At 36.1% G+C, this 26,294-nt stretch overlaps 1 protein-coding gene and 1 non-coding gene across 2 annotated transcripts in view; both read right to left on the bottom strand.

Moving 5' to 3' along the window:
- Nucleotides 1-26,294, bottom strand: part of LOC150090331 (chorion peroxidase-like) — a 68,733-nt gene that overhangs the window by 29,884 nt on the left and 12,555 nt on the right. The window contains exons 4-9 of the mRNA XM_090390272.1: nt 19,997-20,170; nt 19,552-19,707; nt 17,678-17,779; nt 16,827-16,943; nt 12,552-12,687; nt 10,544-11,104 (exon numbers count right to left, since the gene is read on the bottom strand). Coding sequence (XP_090246398.1) covers nt 10,544-11,104; nt 12,552-12,687; nt 16,827-16,943; nt 17,678-17,779; nt 19,552-19,707; nt 19,997-20,170 — 1,246 coding nt within the window. The remainder of the gene's footprint in view (nt 1-10,543; nt 11,105-12,551; nt 12,688-16,826; nt 16,944-17,677; nt 17,780-19,551; nt 19,708-19,996; nt 20,171-26,294) is intronic.
- On the bottom strand, nt 6,984-7,056 carry TRNAR-ACG (transfer RNA arginine (anticodon ACG)). The gene has a single exon. It is a non-coding gene; the product is annotated as a tRNA-Arg (tRNA).

Below are 26,294 nucleotides of genomic sequence, written 5' to 3'. Positions count from 1 at the left end.
ACTGCCCTGTCCATCAATGTCGACTGGCTTAACTTCCTTGGATTTTATGTGTTTTTTAACTAATAGCATAACCCCCTCCTCCCTTCCTATCCTGTCTATCCTTTCTGTAGACGTTGTACTCCCCAAATTCCAGTTCTGCATTCCTTATATCTGTGTGACACCACGTCTCTGATATCCCAACAATATCTGCCTTTGATGTTTTGAGTAATACCTCAAATTCATCAAATTTATTTACTAAACTCCTAGCATTAGTGTACACGCAAGTATACATGCACCTGTTTCTATTCTTAGCTACCCTAACACAACCCATGTGTTTACTTGTACCGCAATGACTTCCAGCAGTCTCTGAAATATCCTGCATCTTGTTTTTCAGGCTTCTGCTCATTCCAATAGAAGTAGTGCAAGAATCTCTTTCACCTCTGCCAGTGGCTACTGTTAATCCATTAGTCTTTGTCTCCCCCCAAGCTAGCAGTTTTCCGACCCACCTAACACTGCCTCGATAGCATCAGCAAATATTCTTGCACCCTTTCTATTTAAGTGTATCCCATCCCTGTAGAAGCAATCTCTCCTGTTAACAAGTACAGTCCAGGCTGAAAAAAATTCTACCCCTTTAGCCTTGCACAATCTTTCCAGGGCCGAATTGATCGACAAGGCTCTCATCATATACTCCCTCCTATCGTGTTTGGGCAGAATTGCAGACACTTTCAAATTCAACCCTACTTCACGGCTTTTTTTCAACAGTGACCTGTACTTGTTAAGTAATTCCGCTGGTCTCCTATTCTTAATATCATTAGTGCCAACGTGTACAACTATATCACCTTTTGTGCCCTTAAGTCACATTAATTAGTACCAAATTGAATATTTGTTACGTTAATTATGTATTAATAAATAATATTTATTTGAAATAAATAATATTTCAAAAAATATATTTTTTAATAAAACGCCTTCCCATTCTATTCCATTTCTTAAATATGTGTTTCCATTATTATTATCTGTTTATTTCCATAAGGAAACCACCATAGGTGGTTTCCTTATGGAAATAAACAGATAATAATAATAATAATAATAATATCCTCTTTCTCGAAGAGCCGCACCTTAGCTCAAAAGTTAAGGTGCGGCTCTTCGGATTCTTTTTTTTTAGGCAATCTTTTTTGGGCTCTTAGCTCAAAAAAGATTGCCAACTCCTGCTTTAGGAGACTGTTCCAACGTGAACGTTGGAAAAGCCTCCCGAAGCTCTTGTTGCAGCAATGTATGTATCTCCTTCTTTCAATAGAGAGAGACAATTTGTAAAGTCTCAAACTGGTTTACAAATAACATTTATATCTCTATCAGTTAAATGTGGAGATCGTTACCTTCCCCTAATGATGCTGCAGTACGTTGTGAAGCAACCGACTGGTTAACGAAGAAGTTAACTGTTCAGACCATGCTAAAATGAAGCTAAAATGTGCCTTTTAATAAATAAAATGAAATACTGCTTATGTGACTTCCTCCTTATGAAGGTACCAATCCAGTAGACTGAATCAATCTATGAATCAAACATCCATGGAGAAACTCCAGTAATTAACATCTCACTGCCTAAAAGCAAACATAACGATAATGCACTCTAAACCTCCCTTTCCCCAGATTTTGAAATTATAACAAAGAAAATTTCACTTTCACTCATTTACTATCCTTTCTCAGAGCATTATAGACCTTAATTAGGTCCCAGTGCCAGATTACGGTACGGGCTAGCAGGGCCCTTGCTTTCGGCGCCATTCTTTAAGGGGCACCAAAAACAGGGCAAAAAATATATATATCCTTAGTAAAGGGCGCCGAAAAATCATTCTTCCCGGAGTGCAAAAATACCTTGGTCCACCACTGTTAGGTCCCCTACTTAAAAAGCTCTGCACCTCACGAATTAGAGCCTTTCTAGACTCCATTTTTTATCTCAGCAGGTGCATTTCCCATCTTGAGGCCTTTTGAAAGACTCAATGCTTTTTTAGGTGTGGTCTGTATAATTGGACACAGTGTTCCAAGTGCAGTCTTACAATTGCCTTGTACAGTGGAACAGGTCACTGCAGGCCTCCTTACCAACCTGTCTACACTGCACAGAGAATTTCGTGTCCTTCAATATTGGAAGTTCCAAATTTAATTGAATCTCGCTCAGTAAATACGTTATCAGCTTTAACCATCCCCGAAACCTACTTATGTCATCATGCAAGAAGTGCCGCTTGGCTCTGGTCATTAACTACTCCCGATCTTGACATCTAATCAATGCAAATTTTGACATCACGCCTTCTATTCCTTAACCATATCATTCAAGAAAAAAAAAAAAAAAAAAAAAAATCAAAAAATAGCAGGGGGCCCTGGTATATCCTTAAGGAAACCCACTTTTTAGGTTAGCTCAATTCGTAGAGAAACTATTCATTTTAAACCGCTGTCTGCCATACTCGATTTAAGGGTCAGTAATACACTGAAATTGCCTTCATTCATTTCACTGTATCCATTACAGAATGGTAGACCGTTCGTCTTTAATGGTTATTTTTTATTTATTATTTTTTTTAATTCTACATGCATACTTAGTATTCCAAGTGTGGTCTCACAGTTGTCTTATAAAAAGGTTAGGTGCGTTTAATAATATGGCCTGAGCGGCCACATTATTAGCGCACTAAAACTTTTCATGAAATGGAGGGCCCCTTGGGTAACCGCATCAGTGCTCGTAACATGCAATATAAAGCAGGTGGGCAGATACGTAAGAAAAATGCAAGAAAAAAACATACAGATCATTATTGATAAAATTAATCAAGATAGATAATTAATCAATCCTAATAATATAAATAATGATGCATATATTTTTTTCTTACATTTTTCTCTAAACCTTATTTTAAAATTCTTCTCCACTGAAGTTTGCATCATTATTGATACAAACTTCAATCATTGATGCAATCTGCAATCTTTTGCCTTTATTGCTAATTTATTTTGTTTTATTACTGTATTGCTTATAGTTATTTTATTTTAGTTTATAGCATTTCATTTTAGTTTTTCTTGTATTAAGTTTCACTTCCCTTCCTCTCGTATTTCTTCTTGCTGTTCTTTACTTTTTTTGTTTGGCATACTATACGACAGAGGTTTTCAAACCGTGCGTCGCGACGTCCTGGGGAGGCGCCATAATTTACCAGGGGCGTTGCGGACGATGCAATAGTTTATGTAAGATTTCCATGACAAAAATTAAAAATATATTAAGAATGATTTTTTTTTACTATTAGATATCTACTACTATTTGATCTGTATTATTAATGTAAATAATTATAGTTATAATTATTTTTAGGGTATTTTTGACGAAGAGAACGCATCAGTATGTATTAATAATTATTGTATTAACATATTAAAAATAAGAAATTGCACAATTATAGATGTTTAACTTCAAGGTAGGCGCCGGGAAAATTTTACAGGTCAAGGGAGACGTAGGCTCAGACAGTTTGAGAACCGCTGCTATACGATTAACATGGCAGCCAACTTCATATTTAATCCTTCAATTATTTAAATGCTTGTCTTCAAATTATACTATATTATATTCATTATTTTATAGCTATCTTGCGCATTTATAAGATGCAATTTTTAGGTCCCTACCCGGGACCTAAAAATTGCATCTTATAAATGATGCTACTGAACACTTCCATGTTACCACCATACATCGAGATATATTTCGCTTTTGTGTTCACTGGATGGCGCTATTTGAATTATCTCAAATGTAATACTCTGTGTGTGTAATTATAATTTTCCTGGCTTTTAGGTCATGGTTTGGGTTAGGCTATTTCGAATAGGCCACGAGTTTCATGGTATGGATTAGATAAAATAGGAGAATTACTAATGGCTCCTATCTGAGTGATGTGGATGATAATTTTCTGAAGGATTAGATTAACCCGTTAGAATAGCCCTCCCTCCACTTTCCTAGAGACGGCTGTCGTGAGGCGTCAATGTATCGTGCAGTGTGTATCAGTATATCGTTTGTTAACAGGGGCAGATTCTAATTACAGGGGAGCCCAGGAAATGTCTCAAGCGGCCGTCAGTTTTTTGTTGTTGTTTTTTTAACTACAGATATCCCTCACTAATCACGATGGCAGAGAACGGCAAACCTTAGTAATCAGCAAAAACCGGGTTTGACTCATGGTAATGGAAAAATGAGTTGGAAGGATCACGCAACATGCAAATAATTTACGAAAACACAGATAATAGTACAGATAGAAAGACGATAAACTATGTGAACCCGATGACCAAAATAATCGATTGTCCATAAATCCCCAAACAAAAACAAACTTAACAAATTTATATCGTTAATAATAATAATAAAACCATTGCAAAAGTCGCTTCAGCGGGACTACCTCCTCAAGGTCGAAGTGACGGCTGATGCAGGTAGGGCGCCATCTGCTGTCGTTTCAAAGAACTAATACTACCACTGGACATAAGCCAAAGCTAAACAGGTCCACTTCATAGATAAATGATGATGTCGAAGAGAAGTAAAAAACATACTACATCTAGTGTGGCGCACGATAAAGTCACTCGCGTTCAGTCCTTAGGCAAAAGGGTCAGTTCGAAAAGTCAGAGACAGTCTCTCAAGGCAGACAGTGGAGCAAGTGGCACTGTCCCCAGTGTGGCTACTACAAGGGAAGGGCAAGACCATACAGCTCAATCAACTTGAAGTGCTTCCTGCGCAACTGCGCTATTAACCACCTAGGAAGGAAGAACACACCAATGTATGAAGTGGGGCATCGAAATGAATACGTTCATCATGCCAACATACTACGAAATAACCAAGCTAAAGACTGACATGACAATGTACAGTCTGAGACTACATACCAAGTGGTTGAAACGATTCCCAGATATTCAGGTCGCACAACAGCGAATAGCGGACCAGAGTGTCATAATATTAATTATAATAATAATAAATCAGATGACACATATCGATGATGCCATTTGGCCTCAGAAACGATCCAACACATCACTGTAGGATGCAAGGTGATCACCCAGACAGAGTACACTCGTAGACAAAACCATGTAGCCAGGATAATACACCTGAAGTTAGCGAGGAAATGCCAGTTGATCAAAGAAAGCGTACTGTATTACAAGTACGAACCCCAGGCCGTACTGGAGATCCCAACCCACAAGCTGTACTGGGAATGCGTCATAATAACTGACAAGACAATTGCGCACAACAGATCGTACATAATATTTGTCTCAAGAAGGAAAATGCTGCCTATCTGATTGACACATCTGTGCCTAACCTTGGCAACCTCCAGTAAACCCAGGAAGAAAAGATCAGGAAGTACACGGACCTAGGACAAGAGATCAAAGAGATGTAGCCCATGCAACAAGTAACAACCATACCGACCATCGTGTTAACCAACGGTATGGTGCCAAAGACCCTATATAACAGCCTACCAGCAATAGGTCTCCCAGAGAACACATACAAGGAACTCTCTGACTGTCCTGTAGAACAGTCAGAGAGTTCCTCGACCAACAGTAACACCAGACATAACAACAACAACCACCCTGTGTACTTGGTAGCAGTACCCTTCACGAAGTGGAACCCCCAATCAGGGAGAAATAATACAAGAGCAATAATAATAATAATAATAATAATGCAATGCAATACAATTTATTTATTTATCAAGAGAATTCGTTTACAATGAATGAACTTGTTAAGAAAAGTAAATTTCTTGACAACAAGTTGTAATTCTTCCTTTACAACAGTTTTGTACAAATTTGTTATCATACAGAAAAGACTATGAAGTCACTACACATAGTATATTCCACACTGTAAACAGAGGTAGTAGTTTATCTGCATATCAATTCTAATCTACTGTGTCATTGAGTATAATAATAATAAGTAATGGAAGCTTGCGTGAAACTACCAGCTGATCAAAAAAAAGTTTACCGTATTACAAGTACGAGCCTCAGGCCATAAAAGAGACCTCTACTTGGCAGATTATACTGGGACTGTGCTATAACAATGGACAAGACGATCCTCACAAAAGACTAGACATAACCCTGATTGACAAGAAGAAAATGGTTACCTACTTGTAAGACATAGCAGTGCCTAATCTCAGAAAGCTCCATAAAACCTACAAGGAATGATCAGGAAGTAGTTAGATCTAAGACATGGAGTCAAAGACATGTGGCATATGGAACAAGTAATGACCTTCCCGATCATCGTGTCAATCACCGGCATGGTACCAAAGAGCCTCCATAAGAACCTAGCAGCAATAGGCCTGCCAGAGAACACTTACATGGAACTCCAGAAAGCCGCGATCCTGAACACACGTAGGACAGTAAGAATTCCTCAACCAACAGTAACATCAATAAAATTAGTAACCGGATACAATCCAATCATCTTATGCACTTAATACCAATACTCGTCAAGGGGCGAAAAAACCCCATAAAGGAGTAAAAGTATTATAATAATAATAATAACCCGTAAGGAGAAGAAAGAGATGATACTAACAGTGCTTATTAGCATTTAATTACTACATCCAATACAGCTGTTAGCTAGAAAGTGGGGATTGTATTAAAATTACACACATAATACACATCAGATACGCTAAACTCTCATGAAATGAAACCCTTTAGTAACCGCATCACATGTTGGTACCATGAAATTGGATACCTAGCGTGTGTTTGGATACACAGGGATGCTTGATGCACTTGCGGCCCATGATAGGAGGTAAAGTGACTAGAGCTTCCCCTTATGATAAAAATAATAATGTACGTTATTTTTGCATATGACTTCCAACCTAATGCTCATCCATCCTACCTGACAGTTTAGTGGTTTTCCACTTGTTACTCGTTTGAATAAACGAGGCTATAGTGAGCCGATCTCAGGCGGAAAGAGTGGGCTTTAATATAATAATAATAATAATAATAATAATAAAAGATGCAAATTCCCTCTAAAATTCTAAGAATGCATGATAATTAAAAAAAGAAATAACATAAAATAAAAAATCCACCGAGCCAACCAGGATTCGAACCTGGAATCTTCTGATCCGTAGTCAGACGCGTTATCCATTGCGCCATTGGCCCGCTGGAAATAGTGCTTTCGAAACTATTATTCTCACTATTTTTTTTATTTATTAAATTCTCTTTCTCTCTCTCTCTCTCTCTCTCTCGGTTTTGATTACCTTGATTAAAATCAAAATAAAATCATAAATACCGGTCATAGCTAATAAACTGAAGCATAAATACAATTTTGGTACCAATATATGACCAAATATCAGAAAAGCACCTTTTATTTTCACCAATTTTTACGAAATTATAATTTAATAACTATAATTTAAATTATTTGATTATTGCATCTTGAATTAATAAAGCATTGATTAAATTATATTTTAATGTTATTTAATTAATTAATTACAATATTAATTAAATCATCAATATTAATATTGGATTATGGTGCTAGGCTTTTATTGCATCAGCAAATAATAAAATCGAATAAATAAAGGCAAAATAAAAAACAAATAATAAATAATAAAATAAAATAAAATCATAATCCTTGTACTGTATTTCCCTCATCCCGTGAGTACCGATCGAGCTAGTCTTTATATTTCTCCAAGCCATCGGCCTCAACTTCAATGGATTAAAGTAATTTTAAATAATTAATGTAACTCACAATCCACTCTATCCCTTTTCCATTATTTTGAATTAATGCTTCCTGGTTCAAGTGTCATTATTACATGAAAAATTTCGCCTTCATTGATTGTACTATCTCCAGTTCAAAGCTTCATAATAATTAAATTAAAAATTACATATAATAATAGTAGTAATAATAATAGCATTAATAGCAAATGATGCAAGAAAGCAAGTTATATAGCATCAGTCAAAAAAAAAAAAAAAAAAAACCTACACAGTTCACCTATCCGTACTCTCCAAGAATTTGCTTAGTTCTTCCTTGAATTTATTCAACCGATGGGTTGAATCTTCCACAATAACAGATGAAAGCCTGTTCCTACAATCCACCACTCGCTGGCCGAAGGCAAACTTCTGTACATCTATCCTGGAACCATCATTCCTCAACTTGAATTTATGCCTTCTCATATGTGTAGTCTCAGTAAGTGGAAGAATGCCATTAACATTCAGCTTAATCAATTCAAGGCTTTAAACACCTCAATCAGATCTCCCCCGCAAATGCCTAGTTTCTAGACGCTGCAATTATAACTGAAGCCTTTCTAGGTAAGAGCACTCTTTTGTTCCCTTCACCAGTCTAGTTGACTTTCTCTGCATCCTTTCCAGCAGATCTACATACTTCCTAAATTGAACCCTCCAGACCTGTGTAGAGTACTCAAGATGGTGCTAACCATGGTCTTATATAATCGCCTGCTAGCAAAATTTCTGTATATCATTGACAAAACCGCATGAGCTGTCCAGAGCCGGATTTAAACTTGTTGTGACCCTCAGCTATAGCATGTATGAGGCCCTTCACCGATTCACTCTCACAATTTTTAAAAATAATTTTAAGGTGGAGCGAGGCCCCTTGTAATATGAGGCCCTGGGCTGTAACTAATTTAGTATGTGTAATTCCAGCCCTGGTGCTGCTCAGAAAATTTCATGTCTGACTGCACAATTACCCTCAAGGTCTTTTTCATTCTTCTCTACCGAGTGTAGTACTACACAGTTGAAAAGTTATTCTGGGGTTACTTCTACCCATATGCAGTACCTTGCATTTGTCAATGTTAAACTTGAATTGCCATTTCTCAGCCCATCGACCCAATTTTACTATATCTTATTGCAGTAATTCTCCCTGACATCCAATGTATCACTGAAAACTTAGATATTAAACGAAATATACCTTCATCAGTATCATTCATAAGTATCGAATTTCTTCCATAACCATCCCTTTATCTTTAGCAGTAATTTTGCCTTAATGCCACAATGCTCCAGTTCGCACAGCAGTCTTTATGTGTAACAGTATCGAAAGCCTTCTTGAAATCCAAGTATATGATATCCAAATTATTTTTTTGCATCCAGAGATTAGTCAGACAAGACCCCTTAATAAATCCATGTATTCCATTATTTTCCCTGGAACAGGTATTAACCTAACAGGTCTGTAATTACTCATGTCGCCTTTTGGCTCTCCCCTTTTATGAATTAGGGATATATTTGCACATCTCCAGTCCATAGGGACTTCCCATGAATCCAAGAATGCTCTCATAATATCGACAAGGGTTTGCTTGCCTCCTTTAATATAATTGGATAGATTCCATCCATCCCAGGTGCCTTTTTATGTCCATCTAACGCAAATTCTTCTCCACTTTCCCTTCAGTTATCACAATGTCATTTAGTTCCTCGTTAGAGTATGATAAACTTCTGGCATCCCTTTCCCATAAGAATTCCTCATGTGGAAATGTAGATGCAAAATACCTGTTCAATTTGTCTGCAACTGAGCAGGGTCATAAACAGTTAACCCATAGACATCAAGTGGCCGAATGTGATTCAACCCCTTCCTTCTAGTAAGTCTTTGCCAATTTTGTTTCCATTCTTTGCTAGAGAGTTCTCATAATCTGCCTTACCTTGTCCAATCTCCTTTGTGATTTGATTACAGACTAATTTATACTTACCATAGACCTCAGTATCAATTGATTATTTATATGCATCCCCCCATGCCACGTGTCTCAAATAAAAGAAAAAAAAAATAAAATAAAATAAATAAATAAAAAATAAAATAAAAGCAAATAAAATAATGCAATAAAATAAAATATAATAAATAATAAAATAAAGTAAGATAATATCGAAATATGTTTGATAATTTATCATGAGACACTTAATAAATTCTAGCTATTATAAGATTGCCAAATTCTTTTATAATTTAGATCTCAGTAAAACGGATTTTTGAAAGAAAGCCATTTAAATAAGCTTGAAATGGGGGACATCTAATAACCTTATCAAAAATCATCTCAGTGATTAAAATACGAATACGAATTCGTATACGAATTAACCCTTTCAAAACAGCGCAAGCTCTCTGTCTATAATTTTGTTTAATTTGTAATTTTATGTTAATAAATTGATCTTTATATTCCTGTATTTATTAAGCTAATTAATATTAACAATAATCACTTAACCAGCACGTTAGCTGAGCACTGCAGGATTAGGAGACTACATTCTTCTCAAGCGACCACAAGAAGGCGCTCCTGCAGTGACCAATGTGTGAGAATGTGTGTATGTTCGCAAGCTTATTTGCAGACTGTGCACTCTGAAAAAACCCCGGGGAATAGCCGACGGAGAATGATACTCCCTCCTCCTGATATGAGCTAACTACAGTTCCGATTGAAAAGAACTTGAGGAACCCAGTCCTCTCGATACGCGTGTTAGATGGCGATGTATCCTGCCAACTAAGCAGTCACGGTGGACAAACCTATATGAACCGTTGAATATTTGGGACATCCAAAAACTTTCTGAAAAAATCAATGTACCATTAAGAAATTTCGTGTTAAAGTAGAAAATGAAATACAAAACGAACCGATCTTCATAAAATGAAAAAATTAAAACCTGAGAAATTATACTTTGCACTACTTACTCGTAGAGATCTTGAAGAATGACTCTGGTACGAACTGGCATCAGCTGATCCAGATCTCGGAAATTGCGAATGGATGGTCCACCGCACAACTTTACATACTGAATATATCCTGGAATTCCATGATCACGACCTCTTTGGATATCAAAAGAAGCTAGATCTAATCCAGATGTATTTTCTCTTCCCTGGTATAAGTGGTTAGTGATATCTGGCACCATGTATCTATCAAATTTCTGGGCAGTTCCTTCCACCAAACCTCTGAGGTACGGTTCAAGTTTGCCGTAGTAAAGTTCAAAAGGGAAAGAGAAAATCTCCCGTAAACGAGGTCCATATTCTTCATCATCATTTGGAATCTGCGCAAAGATAGCGTTGATCATTGAGTGTCCAAATCTATATGCTGCGACGCTGAATTCATTCAGGAGGGTTGGATCTGTGTTATCATCATACTCAGTAAAACCATAATTCTGAACTCTTAGTCTGAAGAAGTCTAGTCGATCCTCTCCAAGTATTAATGGAAGATATTCATTATAAGTTATTACTTGAAGCTGAGCACCAATTATACGCCTAAATAAGAAACAAGAGTAGTTTTAAGGAATATTACTTAATTAACATTACTTTCTTAATTTATATATGGTTAATACGAATAGAAAAAGTTGGCACTTAAATTTTATTTAAGATTCAGATTCTCGCAGCTATTTTAAATGGAACTATACTTATCACCAAATTAAGAGTGTGGGTTTGAATCTAATAGTGATGAGAACAGATTTTTTAGGGGTTAACAACAGTTAACAGGTTTTTTAGGGGTTAGGACAACAGTAAACAACACTTCAATTAAAGATGTTGTTTACTGTTGTCCAGCAGTGTGGTAATAAAAATTGTAGGTTTCCCATGTTCCATCATCGATTGGGTTGAGAAAATTTCTACCGTGAATGCTAGGAGCGTGTCCCTTTCAGATAGTTGTTTCATAGCTCCAAAGTTTTCTGTTAAAAATATTCTGCTCCACTACCCGAGAAGAACATTTGAACACTTGCAGAGGAATGTTGCCATTATCCCCACTGCAGACGGGCATTGAAATCAAGCAGAAAACTTTCCTAAATATGAAATGTGCGAAATTCAGGTAATGAACGCATGTTGTTGCAATTTTCTTTCTGTATATTAAAATTTGGCTTCACATTTAAAAGAATTCGATTTTCTGTACCAATTGCTTCAATTAAAGACGTTGTTTACTGTTGTCTTTTTGCTATTTATTGTGAAATATATACAATATTACATGGGATTCATCTCTGAATGTTCCTTAATCCATAACTCTATTCGATGAAATGACATCTCCCCCCCCAAAAAAAAAAAAAATATGTCAGTCGGGTTTAGTTGCAGTTGTAAAAAATATGCGATTCTCTGATAATCAGTAGGCATTGTTAATATCTCCTTATATTTTAAAATTAATCCAGTCTGCTAACAATTTCATTCACAAACTATATACTTTTCCAACGTTGAGATAACACTCGCACCACAAAATGAATGCAGCAAATCAATTAATGCTGTTAATAGGATTATAGGTAAGGCGCAAAATAAACATAGAAATAAGATTAAGGACAGAAAATAGAAAGACCAAGGCAACACTCGCCCCCAGAGGAGTAAAGCCCTCACTCCTCGCCCAAAGAAACACAGGCCCATACCCCCAAAGAATGAGCCCTACTTAAATAATAACACAAAATACCACTAAGAGAAATATATATAATTTGTGAATGATGTTGTTAGTAGACTTGGCTAAAATTAAAATATAAGGAGATGGTAACAGTGCCTGTTATCGAATCGTATGATTTTCATTAAAGCAAGTTAATGGGGCAGACATTATTGTTTTTTTAAGGATGGAGTGGGGAGAATGCCATTTCATCGAATGGAGTTATTTCTGTTTCGAAGGAACAGTCAGTGACGAGCCATATCTTCAGCATCCTGGTTTTAATTTTATGTAATAATATGGTACTGCTGATTTTAGACCATAGCCCCTTACCTAACTTCCTGGAAGATACGTTCATCATTCCATCTTGGATTCATCATTTTCATTCTTTCTGCGAGACGATTATGATGCCTTAGAAATACCGTGTGGAGACTAGTAAGAGCTGGATGTTGATTTACTCGGTTATCACCTGAAATAGCGTAAAAAGTGATAGGCATATTGAGTAATTATTCCGTTATTATAAATCCTTCTATACATTAAAATAATTTTCCTCATAGTGATATTTATTCAGCCAATTGGAGAAGAGGGATACGGGTTACGTGTAATACGCAACAAATACTAAAATACGTAACAGAAGCTTGCTTTACTGTGGTAAAACAAGCTTCTGTTTAAGCGTGATCATGCTAGATAAACCTCATGCACGCGCTTTGTTTATCTAACGTGACCACGGGGTACCATTCTTGATTTCCATATCTAACGTGTTTATGTATTCATAGCTAAGGAAGAGACACACACAATGTCGAAAGCTGCTGTAAGTATTTTATTTTATTTTATCAAAAGAAGCGAGCGCAGCGAGCAGGGAGAGAAGCCCCCTAGTAGTATATTATTATTATTATATTATAATATTTCAAGCGTGTTATATATAATAGTGAATTATCATTTAATATCACGTAATTATTTTTATTTTTAATCTATATAAATTCGGATTTAATACGGTAATAAATGCGACCTCCGTAGCTGAGTGGTTGGGAGCGGGATCGCAATAGCACAGGTCGATCTGCCAACCCAGAGTGCCAGATTATGGTCCATTCCCTCAACATGACTTGCTGAGGAGTCCTGCAGTGGATTGACAATGGCTACAGATTTATAATTATAAATACGGGTTATGATGCCACACCTTTATTCCTCCTCACTTCCACCCATTATCCCTTAATTTTCATACTTCACAATCATTTACCTCATTCTAATACAGGATTTTCAAATTTTCATTTTTTAATAGCAACAACAATTCCATGACACCGCTTTACTTGAAATATTCCATAATTCGAATATTTTCAGCTGTATTCCACAATCCCTACTCTGTCTCTTCCGCTCAAAATGCATTATTGTTGATATAAAACAGTGCTTTTGAAACTGCTAAGTGAATTCTAGGGTTTCGCGAAGAGGTATAACGTGTTCTGTTGTTGTTGTTGTAAGGTTTTAAGCGCATCAGAGACTTAGACTATATTGCACCCTATATATTATGTCAGTAAATTGTGTGTTCTATGCTCGATTTATCTGTTTGATAGACAAAAAACCCGACTTTTTGAGAGAGAAAATGTGCTACCCTTGCCTAAAACCGATTAACTCGGACACAAAAAAAGTCCACAAAAATTCCTGGCGCTATTGATGGAATTCGAACCAGGGCCTTTTTCGCCCGGTATTGGGAAAATGGTGCTTATATGCACAATTCTACCCGCCAGGGTAGAATAGTGCATATAAGCGAGGGCAATATTTTCTGAAAATAAAATTATAAAATATTGGTCACAAAATTTTTAAGGCGACTTCGTGCTTTTCAATAAAGATCTTTTATTTATTGATTGCTTTTCTACACCGTGTAAACAAGTTTTCAAGTATAATGGGACAAACGAGTTTGTATCGAAATTATCTTAAAAATCCTGTAATTTCACTTGAGTACTACATTTCTTCATATAGCTTAGTGATTCTTACCATTTCTTACATTGTGGGACCATATGTAAATTGAACAGATTTTATGATAATTGCCATATACTTTTTACACCTTTTTTATTAAACTAATAGAAATCATCCTAATTTATAATTATGAAACGATTATTATTATGGATTCCCAGAAATATCGGAGATTATCCTCCTTCTACCAAATAATAAAAAATATATATATATATTTGGGTTGAATGGCCATCAGCTGCCCCCACAGTGCTCAATATCTCCAAATATGATGTTGATGTGTTATACACAAAATAAAGTTATCCTCGTCACTTCATAATACAAAAACGGTCATTCTAGATCTGAAGGCAATTTTTGCTGCATCATAACCCTTAATTTTTGGGAGAAGTGCTAGTGTTTTTGTCAGCGTTTTTAATCCCACGTGCGTAGACTACCTGACCGATTTCTGCAGATACTGATGTTACCCATCTCTCTGAATCCTGACTGTGGAAAATTCATTGACGACCAAGTCTACAGAAGCCATATCAAGTTTTCTCACGTGTGACCCTTTTCTGATTCAAGAGTTGTGTGCAGGTGATAATCCTTGCTGAGGTGGATAACGTTTTCAACTCATTCTGACCCCAGCTCTGAAACCTGATTATCAGTGGGTTTTAGTGCTTTTTCCTCTTCCGCGTTCTCACTGTACATTTATAAACATTTTTATTTATTCATCTCATTCAGTTTGAGACCCGGGACCTCACTGCAAAACAGCAATATATGCTAGTGGGGTTTACGTTACATTACGATAAAATTATAAATTATTTACCATACAACTATTTTCAAATTATAACATATAATAGAAACGTTTGTTAACATTCACTTAATGATATATATATATATATATATAATTAAACCCAAATAGCCGAATTATGAAGCGTCAACAACAACAACAAAAAAGGACTGGTGCCGCAAACCCTATTGTATAATTAGGTGCTTCTGTTGACCTTATTGTATAACTGATACCGGAGAATATTTTATAACTGGTATTGCAGACCATATTGTGTGCGTCTTTAATAAAAGCAAAGCGTTATTCTAAAATTCAGTAGAGTTCAAGTGAAGGGTGACTGTCTGCGTAGCACGTGGTCAGGGCTCCTCTACTTACGAGAACTGGTTCAATACCAAGAGGCAGCATCTCTGTATGTGATCCAGGCTGGCTTGTGGGATTTCCCGAGCATATTAGATGATCTGTGCGGGTTCTGATAATTAAAAAAAAAACTAACTATTCCCTTTCCCTTCTTTTCTCCAATGGAATTGAGGAATTCTGTTAATAAATCTTCTTAACTCGATTCACGATGTCACAGGCTCAGTCTTCAGCATCCTATGAAAAGTACCTCTTACACCAAATTTGACTACAAACACATCGTGGAATTTACTCTCAGATACTCTCACAGCATACTTTAGCAGACAATTCTGTCTTATATTTCGACAATTTGGATAGACAACGGATGTTTTAGATTCCTCAATGGATCAATTACAATGGCGTTGAAGCTAGTCGCACTCTCAGCTAATAAAAAGATTCGACTTCTCCCCATCACCCATATGATTACCCTTAAAAAAGTATTTAAAAAAATTCCATCCAGATTCAGTTCTGAGAAACTTCCTGGAAAATCCCACCAGTCAACCATCAGCATTCATCAGGTCATCGACTCAATCCATGCAGGATCAAGAAAATGCAAAAATTATTTCCTATATTAGTCTTAGGACTGCTATAGCATAGATTCAAACTATTGCAGTATAAGCCTTAGGCTTCCTTGCACCATATGGCCACTACCAATACTAAATGCTATTCCAGAAATGCCCATACTCGAATCCAGATTATTCTATAAATCCAGAAAATTCTTTATTATTCTGGTGCATCATGCAGTTTGTGCTGCTAAGTAATTTATTATTTGTTCTTACCTGCCTAATGCCCTAGTGGATAGTACAGATGGTAGAAACTCCGTTCTCCCCACACCGGGTGGAAAAGACCTGAGTTGGAATCTCGACGATAACGTGAGGAATTTTCATGGGCTTTTTTTCACAACGTGGCTGAGTTAGTCGATCTCAGGCGAGGGTAACAAAACTCGGGTTATAATCGACCACAGAACACACACGCAATTTACAAACAGTATATACGGAGCAATATGATTTGATGCTCCTAGAACCTTACTACTGTCACATGCCTAATGGTTTTATAAATCGCTTCTGATAAAAGTTCAGAAGTCTATACATTATTCTGAGATCTGTTCGCAAAACTCGTATGTGCTCACTCAGACACTGTACTGTATTTCAATTACATAAGGGATTCCAGCGGTTCATGGCACCTCTTGAAACTGTACGCTAGTTGTTGTATGGTTTTGGGAGTATCAGCGACTAAGTTCATATTGCTCTGTATATATTATCTGTAAATTGCGTGTTTTCTGTGCTCGATTTGTTGAATTCTGAACGAAAAATCCAAGTTTCTGGGAGGGAAAAACCATGCTACTCTCGCCTGAGACTGGCTAACTCAGCCCGTTCTGAAAAGGCCCATAAAAATTTCTCACGTCATCGAACTCAGGTCTTTTCCAACCGGCTACCCACAAGGGCAATGTACGCCAGATAAATACTATTTATGAATAAACTTACCTGCAGAAAAACAAATAAGATCTTCATCAGGAAGACTGCATTCATCGTTATTAGGATCTAAACTTTGTGGAAGGAGCTCGCCTGTGCCTGTTCCGAAATCTGTGACTTTAAGTCGACCTGTATAAATCTTTATATGTGATATTTATTTATCAATTTATTTATGCATTTATAAATTGTATGTCTATCTAATATATATATATATATATATATATAAAATAGAGATAAATAAAAATAAATAAATAATTGAAGAAGTGATTTTATCAATTAAATTTTGATACAAATTCACATAAATACAGGGGTGGGCTGCTGTCAAGAAACAGTTATTTAAATAACGAATAAAATAATTTGCATAAAATATAAATCTTTTTCAAGCTTTTGTATTTAAAATTATTGGTAAAATGATAAAAATTATTTACTTTTTACTTCTGTTAATCACAGAAAATGAAAAAACTCAATTAATTTAAGAAAAATATCGAATTATAGAAATGTAACACGATGCATATATTACCCAATTTATTATCCTTTATAGAAACTGTAATTAAAATAAAGAATTTCATATTTAATTTATTTGGAATGTATATAATAACTGAGATTGGCTCTAGATGTCTCTAGAGGTCATGAAAAAATGATGATATTAATTTTACTGGACTCTTATTTTTAAATTTTATTTATTCAATCGTAACATTCAGAATGAAGGGCACTCGCTTCATTCTTCACTCTTCAACTCATGGAATGCCAAAATATCAATTTTGTTTAGTTATAACAGAACTGATTGGAACTGAATGAATTGACAAATTTCTTATAAGAACATTACAAATCTATATTTAATCTACTGAATATGAAAGCCTCACCGTTCCATCCTTCCCTTAAAGAATAACTCTCGTTTTCTGAACTGCCGTAAATTTGAGAACCATCGATGAATGAAGTTATCAGGTTGAGTTGTTGCCGATACCCTGGGAATGAAGAGGATTGCATGGATTAATACCGCAGAAAGAAATTTTGTTGCCAATTTTGCGAACACATCATACTACACTCACTGGCCAAAACATTAGAAACCTTTATTCAGTATCTAGTAAGGTCACATTTTTTTGCGCGAATTTTAGCCCATACACGTCGTGGTATGAATTCCACTAGATGTCTGAAGGAGTCTAGCTCTCCAGATTTGACCATTCTTCTATCAGAATATTTGCCAGCTGCTGTATTGTGATCGGAAGGGAACTGTGAAGCGGAACTGCTCTTTCCAACATATCCCCAAAAATTCTCATTATTGGGAGTGTTCTTCGAACTATTCGAATGCAATTTTGCAAGGTGGATTATTGCGTTGTCATCCTGAAAGAATCCATCGTAATCCGGACAAATATGAAGTACTGCATGATGAATTTGGTACATTGGTGCAAAAAAAGTGCAAATCAAGACTCATCAGACCACATGACCTTTTCTCCCTTGTTTCAGAGTCCAGTCCTGGTATTGTCGGCACCACAACAGGCGCATATTTCGATTTTTTTATACAAAACGTGGCTTTCGTATATGCATACGACTACCAAATCCTAGATTCTTCAATTATCACATCATAGTTCAGTTGGAAATGGGTATTTCTTTGCTTAAATTGACTTTTATCAGTCATTTACAACACACTAGACTTTCTATTCTGATGCATAATTCGCTTTAAATTCAAACGGTCTCCTTGGAGCAATAGCTTTCTCCTGTATTTCTTCCTTTAAGCTGTGCATTCTCCTTTCGTCTTCCAGCACTTTTGAGATGGTTGATTTCGAAACACCAATGATTTCCTTTGTTTTTTTCAATTGTGGCTGTTGCTAAACGTGCTCCTGTCACCTGGCTTTTCCATAGTTGGATCAACTAAGAAGCCCCAGGAAGGAACTTGTGATCATATTAAGTGACAAATTACATTTGCATACTTCACATTTAATTATCTGTTGATGCCAATTGCAAACTGTTTCTAATTTTTTGGCCAAGGAATGTAATTTACTATGATAGCATTATCCAAAAAATAAATAACATAATATATAGTGTACAAAAAATTATAAGAACATTTCTGTTTATTCTCAAGACTGCCAAGGGGCTTCTTACTGACGAAATGACAAGTACTACCAGTACCGTCACTATATTTTCTGTGTCGGTTAGTGACGTCACTCCTAGGTGCTGTGGAATGCGTCCACTCGGCCCTCTTGGGTAGCACGATTGGTAGAATCGCCATCGTCCCTAGACAGGGTGGAAAAGACCTAAGTTCGAATCCTGTGAATGAAGAGAGGACTTTTTATGGGCGTTTTTTATGTGACTGTAGTTGGTCTCAGTCAAGGCAGCATCGTTTTTTCCTACCTGAAACTCGGGTTTTTGGTCCAGCTAAACGGCAAATCTACCACAGAATACTAATATGTCCTAAGTTGGTGATGCCCCTAAAACCTTGTAACAAACAACCAACCAACCAACCAACCAACCAACCAACAAACTAGCGTCCAGTGGTCACATTATGTCCACTGTTTTGGTCATAATGCATGAATATGCATTATGACCAAATTTTGGTTTATGAATATATTCAGAGCATCACGTTAAACAGAAAATTAAAATTTTTCCCAAATGCAATAACAGTAGCATATTTACGTTTTGTCTTATCTGGAAATCCATCACGAATTATGTAGTTGATTGGTTTTTGTGATACACTTTTTTCCCACAGAGCAATCATAAACTTCACTATAAAAAGGCTTACCCATTCTACAGGATGGACAACGGGAAGATCGTACAAAATCCATGCATGATTTTCTATGGATGGCATAAAATTCATCAGTGGGACGTATAAAAATGGAAGCACATTCAGGATGAGCTGCTCCAATAGGGGAACAGCATGAAATCCTCTCGTTGTCAACTGTAAAAGAACGAAAAGTTCAAAGTAGAAGGGACATATATCGAAATATTTTAGTATGGTACGTAATGGGAGTTATTTTAATCTTGTTTCAAGATACTTTCCACTTAAGTTATACATCACCCATTTAAAACTATTAAAAATAATCTGTACTTAGTTATTATTAAATTAATATTAATATCTTTAACTGAATAATTAACGCCCATCTATTAACTATTTCTTTTCATTTTGATTCATTTATTCTACTTGCAAGTAATTGAGAAAGGGAAAAATTATAGTTTTTAACACTTGCCTGTTTGACTAATTGGAGTTCTTGTGATGTCGTGGGCAATAAACTGGCCCCACTGCATGATCATGTGGGTGACCACCTGAGTCGGCATGAATATATTTTTATGTAATCTCAACGTGATGTCTCGAGCAAGGGGTAGCTGAAGACCAGAAGCAGAACCACGAAGTCTGGAAGTCCCTGCGTGAGAAGAAGGAAAATTTAAGACAGTTTCTTTTTATTTTGTGAATAAAGATATTTATTTCTTGACATAGTTTGATTTTTATAATAACATAACAATGATATCTTTAAAAATTATATGAATCCGAATTCAGCACTAACTCCGTTCAAGAATAGCTTTTCTCCAAGTTCTTTTTATACACGTACTTCTTGGCTTTCAATCTAGAATGCCTAACATAAACGATTAGATTTTTTTTTTTTTTTTATTGGAAAAAAGACCACGTAAGCAAACTAGGGAAACAAGGAAAATTTAGTTAACTTCAATCTTATAACCTAATCGTATTTTATACCTTGAAAAACACCTCTAACCTTTTTGGACAGTAATCGCAGCGATAGCTAATTTTATATGACTTTATATTTTACATTTCAAGATGGGGATTCTACGTAGATTTCTAGATGAAAGATGGGAATCCTAGATAACTAGATGGGAAATTAATTTCACTCAAAAATTAGCTCCCCATCTAACATTGTTTTTATTTTGAGAAGTTTATGTTAACCGGGTAATTTCTAAACCTGCCTTAGAATATTGTTCTAATTAGGTTGAGTCTCGAAGTCTCTCTAAAAATCTCGGTCTCTTTTCGAAAAGAGGAGTCAACAACATTTACAACTGAGCTCTAAACTGAACGAACGAACTTTTCTTCTTTGTCATTCATTCCTGTACTTCGGTTCTGGAGAACAATCTAATTTTAACCAAGAAAAATTTTGAGCAATAATCACTTATCCAGCACGTTAGCTGAGCACTGCAGGATTAGGAGACTACATCCTTCCGCATGAGAAGAATGCCACTGCCACTGAAGCCAAAAGAAACTTACCCAAGTTTACTTTGGCTTCTTAACCCATTCGTGGTACTAGAGCACATGTACAAACTGTCGTATTAGGCCCACTCAAGAACTATGATCTGCCCCTGTATATTATGTCCATAAATTGAATGTGTTCTCTCATCGATTTGCCTGTTTTACTGGATGAAAAGTCCGAGTTTTCATGGGGGGGGGGGGCGGGGAAACATGCTATCCTGACTAAGACTGACTAACTCTCAGTCACGGAATGGAAGATCATAAAAGTGTCTCGTGTCCTTGATGAGATTCGTATCCCGGTGTGGAGAGGACACTAATTATAGCTACTGTGTTGCCGGCGCAGACAGAGTACGTGTACAATAGCTTTCAACAATCTGTGGTGTTAAAAAAGAAATCTGCTGTATAGATAGTGGACCATACTATTTTTTTCCCTTCCTCTTCTTTCTTTTTTTTTTTTTAACTTGGACTTGGTCCAGGAAACTCAGGCAACTCTGGCGGAGTCCAGCCAGAGAATACTGGGCAGCCTGGCTCACCTCCTAGTGGTGGTGGCGAGCAACGTAGGGTCCCACTAGGGGCCTTGCGGCCAAAAAGCCAGAGAAACGACAGAACCCAACATTACTATATCCATACAACATGCCACACACACTTATGGCATTTACAGAGTTCTGTATACTTCACAAGAATACTGATGGGACATGTGGGAGACCACCGCTGGCGCCTTACCCTAAATACTATGCCATACAATGGGAACTACTGCTCCTTTAATCTATTATACATTATTAAATCCGTTTTTGAATTTCTTTCACACGATCTTAACTCTTGAGTTTTGCATTTATTAAAAACATACCACATATCATTCGAAAGGTCTTGATAAGAAATCCAGTTCGGTCTAACCCGAGAAACCCCCGTACGAAATTATTTAAGATTATGGGCTTCTTGGGAAGATGCCTGTAAGAGGGGAGACCCACCTACTGAATTTGCTTTTCGGCCACTGACTGCCGAAATCCGTTCCTGTTAAAAAGCTACCGAGACAAACATCGCTTAATACTTTTGTCTCTCTCTCTCTCAAGGGTAACTTGGGAATTTTTTTTTGGCTGGTGCAGCATAAGCCTCAGCTTCCTTGCACCACCATATGGTTAATAATAATAATAATAATAATTATTCCGACAAGCTATCCTTGAAAAACTTAATAGGTAATCCGCCAAGCTATCCCTTAAAGCTACCCTTAATAAAGACTACATGTATAACAAATTTTTTTAAAAAATCTAACTGCTTCAAGAAATATTTAGGAATTTTTAATGGCCTTTTTTTATAACCTGGCTGAGTTGGTCGGTCTCAGGCGATGGTCGTAGTTTTTTCTCCCGGAACCCCGACCTAAGACAAGTAATTTAGAGACAATATACACGGAGCAATATGTCCATAGTCCATAGCTCCTAAAACCGTACTTCAACAACAAAAAGTAGCATCCTTATGAATCTGTCAAATTAAAATTTGAACGCTAAGTCAGGGTATACATTTTGTGGGAGGGAAGGTGTGTTTCCTATAGATTCGCGTTGGTGAACTTGATTGGTGTTGTTGCTCTAGTAGATTTTGTTGCTCTAGTAGGGTATGTGTTCTGAAGTCGATTTTCTGTTTGCTGAACAAAAAACTCGAGTTTCCGGGAGAGAAAAACATGCTACCTCGCCTGAGTCCGATTAACTCAGCCACGTTGTGTAAAAGGCCCTTAAAAATTCCTCACGTCATCGACGGCCCTCGAACTCAGGTCTTTTCCACCCGGTGTGGAGAGAACTGCAGCCATCTTATCCCTAAAGTAAAACTGTACGGTGCGATAAATGCAATACCAAACTGAAGCTCAATAAAGATTATACATGCAGTACCACTTTTTAATATGCATTTTTATACTAATTTGAGAACTTTAATAACACGTTACTGATGGTGAAATGCTGTGCTATATGGCAATAAAAATAAATGAATAAAAACAATAAAAAAATAAAAGATAAAAAAACGAAAAAATGTTGAAGCAACATGTGCCTCATTGAAACACAATGATGATAGCTAAATTTGTAGGCCGCTTTGCCCACCGAAATACTAATTACAGAGAATGTTTACGTTGCTCGAAGCATACATGAGTGAATGAATCTACCTCATGCACAGCTCGACCTGGAAACGCTGCCACTCTTAACAACTTGCTCGGCAAGTTTGAGAAAGTCGAGGAGAAAGTTGCATGTCATTGCACTCTTTTTCTTCGTACTTTAATAGCCTTTCAAGATTTTTTTAAAAAGATTTTTAATTGCTTCTTACTAACTAGCAAAAAACGTGATTCGTTTGCTTTATTAATTTCGGAAGTCTGCAGACAAGCTTTTCAAGCTATCGGTGTACACTTGTCTCTTAAATGAAATGGCGGATGATATAATACCTGTCAACTGTTAAACATTTGGAACCAGGAAACTTAAAAATAGCTTCGTCTTTCAGCAGAAATGTTTCTTCCAAAATAATATTATCCCCCCACCTTGCCGCTGTTTTAAAATTGGAAAACGAGTTCCCGATTTTAAAACAGCAGCAAGATGGGGATAAATATCCCAACTAAGATTCAAGCAAAAGAAGCAACTTCCTCCAGAGGTGTACCCATAATCTGGAGAATAACCCAGTGAGAAAAATGAGCTACCAATATGAATTAAGTGTACTTTAAAATTACTTTCTTTATTTATATGTTCATAAACAATTTTAATTCATATTTTTTTTTGTATTAAGAATGGTGTATTAACTTAGAATGATGTATTTTCACCACCGAAGTTCTATAGTAAGTGAAACTTAATGTAAAGGTATAAAGTTAAATGAATTTCAACTAATAGTATAGAAAAGATAGAAAGAAATAATATATAGATAAATAAATAAATAAATATAGAAAGAAATAATATAAAAATAAATGAGCATAAACCAAGGTACACATTATCTTATTAAGAAGCCACAAGAGGTAACATAGATATAAAAAGAGGCAATATTTTCATATTTAATAAAAAAAAAATCAAAAATGAATTTTGCATATTTTTGTTGGGCCGGAAAATATCATTTAAATAAAATACAAGGAATATATTCTAAAATAAAATTCTACAAACTAATTTTTAAATACAGATTCTAATATAAATTCTTCGGCTTTTTCTGTTTACAAAACCATTAACAAAGTCATGAAAGTTCGTACTGTGACTCACAGTACGAACTTTTCCCAGTACTCACAGTCTGAAAGTACTGGGAAAAGATATGCAGAACGTGTCACAAGATGCCCTGACTGAAAGGAAAATTATCACTGACAATCTAATGGGTTCTTTTCTGTGTGCTAGATATTGGGTTTACTTTTAGGCGAGATTGAGTCTCTGAAAACACGAGTTGATGCTATAGGGAAATTAGGACAATCAGAGAAATTAGCAACTTGATACCCTAGTTCAGAGGTTACCAACCTCCGGTACGTGAACCGGTACCGGTACGCGAGGAGTGAGCTGCCGGTACTCGGGCTGTGAATGAAACCACCTGTAATTTCCCTCATGGGAGAGTAAACGCTTTAAATATTAATATCTTACTAAGGCCAAAACTTCTTTTTATTTTTCACAGTTCGTATCTATGCAAGTATTTTAGTCTTTCTTGTTGGAAAATACACCTCGTTTCTTTCTTGCACTTCTTAAATCATAGAACTTTATCTCTTTACTTCCCCTCTTTTTTCTTCTTATTTTGTACGGCCAGTCTTCCTTCAGAGGTTGGTTAGTGAACATTAAAAGTAGCGTTTGCAGTTGTAGTGATTAACGTAGGCCAACATGGATTAGGAGGTATGATCCTGATTATATAATTTATGGCTTCTGTATTAAATCAGGCACAGAAGCAGAACCAATTCTGCAGTGTGTTGTTTGTTACGAATATCTATCCAATTCAACTTTGAACCCTTCATTTTTTCATTTCAAAGACATTTAATGACAAACAACCCAAATTTAAAAGACAAACCTTGTGAATTCTTTCGTAGAAAGATGACTGAACTACGTGCTCAGAAAACGGTTGTGTTTTCCTTCACTGATGTTAATTCCAAAGTAGTGAAAGTATTGCAAAGTATTGCTAAGTGCGGAAAAGCTCACATTATTGAGAAACATTGGTATTACCAGCAACCAAAGATATTGTAAAATGTATTTTGGGAGAAAAGCAGCTAAACAAATTGATAATGTTTCATTATCGAATAATACGGTAAAACACCGAATAGATGACATGGCAGTTCAAGTAGAAGCCATTCTACTCGAAAGCTGAAGAAAGAGCTCATTTTATTCCCTGCAGATTCAGGAAAGCACGGATATCTCAAATTTGGCCCAATTGTTGGTTTATGTTCGATTTGAGTACGAAAAAAAATGCAGGAAGACATACTATTTTGCAAACCAATATGTGGAAAAGCAACGTCCGTGAAATATTTAATATAATTAATGATTATTGTAAGAGAAGTGACATAAACTGGATAAATTTCCCCTATCGGCTATAGCTGCTTAACGCTCGTTGGATTGTGTTCTACGTATTCGCCATATTTTCAAAACCATCCCACGTGTTAGCCGTAATTTTGTTTTCCTAATTTCGTAAAATAACTCTCCTAGGCCTTTGCCCACCTCACCCCATGCTTCTTTACACTGAAACAGGTGCACTGGTGTCTCACTGTACTGAAACAGTAACTTTTCACCATCTAATTTCAAATTTAGCGAGGCTCCCTTGATAGTCCAAATTACGTAAATGTCACTAATTAATAATAAGATATTATATTATTATTTGTATATAAAATAATATAATACAAATTTATGTAATTTGTTATTACTAATTGCCATTTTTCTAATTTATTTTAGCGTATTCCTTCTGCAACGACCTCTATCTCGATTTATTTTCCCTATCCGTTCCTTCATTGGTTGCTATAGGCACGTTCGGGTTTATTTTCTATTGATTTTGTCTAAAATTTATGTGATATCGTCACAGGCAATTGTATAGTTGACGCCAACCATATTGGTTAACTCTTTGGCCAACATTGAACTGGTATTCTGTACAGCAGTTGCTCAATTTTTCTGTATTGTGTCTAAAAAATCTGATAAAAAGGAGACAGATTCCTAAATTCATTTCTCTCATAAGCCTATTTAGCTGATGCAACTGTCTCATTTAACAAATTCAACAGATGAATTTAATAGGAACAAATATTGTCGATTTTCAGAGCTTCTTGAAAACAGCCTGTTTTCAAGAAGAGCTGAGTTTCCGTATCTAGGTTATTTTATACAACCTTTTTT

This window comes from Mastigoproctus giganteus, chromosome 2 (assembly GCF_048544385.1).
Source record: "Mastigoproctus giganteus isolate SK-2022 chromosome 2, ASM4854438v1, whole genome shotgun sequence".
Taxonomy (NCBI): Eukaryota; Metazoa; Arthropoda; class Arachnida; order Uropygi; family Thelyphonidae; genus Mastigoproctus; species Mastigoproctus giganteus.
Note: the sequence above shows the minus strand (reverse complement) of the source record. Positions and strands in the feature narration are given on the sequence as shown.